The following is a 2248-nucleotide window of genomic DNA, read 5'->3' on the forward strand; positions in this document are numbered from 1 at the left end:
CTATCACGGCTCCGCCATCTATTCGTCAAATGTTAAATTACATTTATGTATTTTTAAGAAACTCGTATATAATTTCTCACACTACAACTACTTATATTCAATTTTACAACACCACAGTTGAATATTTTTATAAGCCTCTATAAGCTAAACATAAATAATGATTATCTTTACTGTTTTGCCAATTTAGTAAGACAACAAGAATTTTAAACTAATCAAAAAATTCTTTATTAATCCCATTGTAGATAAACATCTAAAGATAAAGCACAAAACTATCTATATACACAAAACGAAAATGATCAAGTTAAGGTGCCTGCTTTTTGTGCTGCAGCCATTGCAGCTTCGTTAGCTTGCATTTGGAATTCTTGGAATCTTTGAGTTATTCGTTGATTCATCTTCAGATACTTTTCCATGCAATTCATGGCACACCTATCCTGTACGGAGAAAAAAACAAAATATATATTTCTTCCCAGAACCATTCTCTGACATAAATTATACTTACATTCCTGAGATTCAATCTTTCAAGTTGGATACCCATAATTATGTCATGGCGGTAATAAAGGCTAACCAAAAACTGTACTAAAGTGTACAGAATGATCTAAAATTATCTTTCTTATTTTAAAATTTAATAATTGAATAACTAAAGAAATACAACCATGCATTTTTCAACATCTTGTAGCCCAACTTAAAAAGTTTTTATTATCATGTTTTTTTCACAGTGAGAGTCTTACCCCGTAAAATGGCAACCATTCAAGAAAAGGCTCAATGCATCGTTTGGCTTGCAGGGTGAGCTAATTCTATGGCCTCTGCGTTCACCAGACATGAATCTACTAAACTTTTATTTGGGGGTATGTTAAGTATATCGTGTATCGCACACCAATAGCAAACAGCAAGCATGGAGCTAAAGACGTCATCGCCACTGTAACTGTGGACATGTTGCAGCAAACATGGACTGAAATCGAACATCAGTTAGAGGTCCTGAGAGCCACTGATGGTACAAATGTAGAAGTCTAATGACATGTCAATAAAAGCTGTTTGGGTTTGGCTCCAAGATGCTGAAAACAGCATGGTTGTATTTCTTTAGTTATTTAATTACTAAATTTGAAAATAGGAAAGATAATTTTAGACCACCCTGTATATCTGTCAGAAGTAGAGATTAAACAAAATAATTTTAGTTCCAAGTGCAAAAACAACAACAAAATATAATACTGTTTTGTTCTGAAACCTGACTGTCGTTACTACATACTTTAAATGTACTAATTCGTGCATTTTAACAGTAAGCCAGAACTGTGTAGAAAAAAAAGTAATCTATCCAATATCTTTATCTCACACTGGGACAAATATAATATCACCACCACATTTTTTGTTATTGTTTGTACAGAATTATTTTGTCACAACTACTGAACAATTTTCCGATTAGCTGTTGGACAATTATTTTATTGCTATAATTGTTTTTAATGCATATTTCTCTCTCTAAGGATATATATATATGTATCATCCTACATCTGTTATATAGTGGTTTGTAAAAAAAATAAGCTAAAAAAGTACTTTTTCTTTCTCTGTTGAACAAGCAAAATATGACTACAATTTCAATATTCATATCTGAACACCTGAAATGATATCCTTACATAATTTTGTAAGAAACACCTACCTACTGAGCAACAAAAACATGAAACAATCTTGTCAGGTTAATGTTATTTTACATATTCTTCCTTATATTTTAATTCTTAAAGAGTAAAATGAAAACACAAAACTCCTGATGGAAATATCTGTACCTACTTCTTTATCTCGAACTTGGCGAACTGTAAAATCATGGACACAGTCTGTGAAGCACAACTCAGATAATTTGTTGTAAGATATAAGGAAGTCTTTGAACTGAAAACAATGGAAACAATAAGTTTAGAAGCAGTCATAATTAATGAAAATTCATCTTATATTAAAATACTTTCAAATGAATAAATGACACCAAACTTAGTGCTGTATTTCATTCTATAGTTTATCCATTTGTAAGTTTGTTACTCTGGATGAAATACTATTTTTAATGCTTTTGAAGCACTTTAATACATATTCGATGACGAGGAACCCACTTTGAGATTAATAATGGCTGGAGACGGCTTAAATGGGTAATGAAGAAAAACTTTAATATAAGTTTAACATGACAGCAAATGTACAACGTTTCGACAAGGGTTTTTCCTCAACCCCCGATGATGACAAAAACCTGTCGAAAAGGTGTACATTTTCTGTCATGTTT

The 2248-nt window shown here is 31.6% G+C and overlaps 1 protein-coding gene across 4 annotated transcripts in view; it reads right to left on the reverse strand.

Annotated features, from left to right (window-relative positions):
- Nucleotides 1–200: 200 nt before the first annotated feature.
- Nucleotides 201–2248, reverse strand: part of LOC106467471 (mitochondrial import inner membrane translocase subunit Tim9-like) — a 26762-nt gene continuing 24714 nt past the window's right edge. For all 4 annotated transcript variants that reach the window (XM_013927833.2, XM_022396266.1, XM_022396250.1 and 1 more), the window contains exons 3-4: nt 1777–1872; nt 201–431 (exon numbers count right to left, since the gene is read on the reverse strand). In XM_013927833.2, the coding sequence (XP_013783287.1) occupies nt 297–431; nt 1777–1872 (231 nt within the window). In that variant the 3' untranslated portion in view covers nt 201–296. The remainder of the gene's footprint in view (nt 432–1776; nt 1873–2248) is intronic.

This window comes from Limulus polyphemus, unplaced genomic scaffold, assembly GCF_000517525.1.
Source record: "Limulus polyphemus unplaced genomic scaffold, Limulus_polyphemus-2.1.2 Scaffold80, whole genome shotgun sequence".
Taxonomy (NCBI): domain Eukaryota; kingdom Metazoa; phylum Arthropoda; class Merostomata; order Xiphosura; family Limulidae; genus Limulus; species Limulus polyphemus.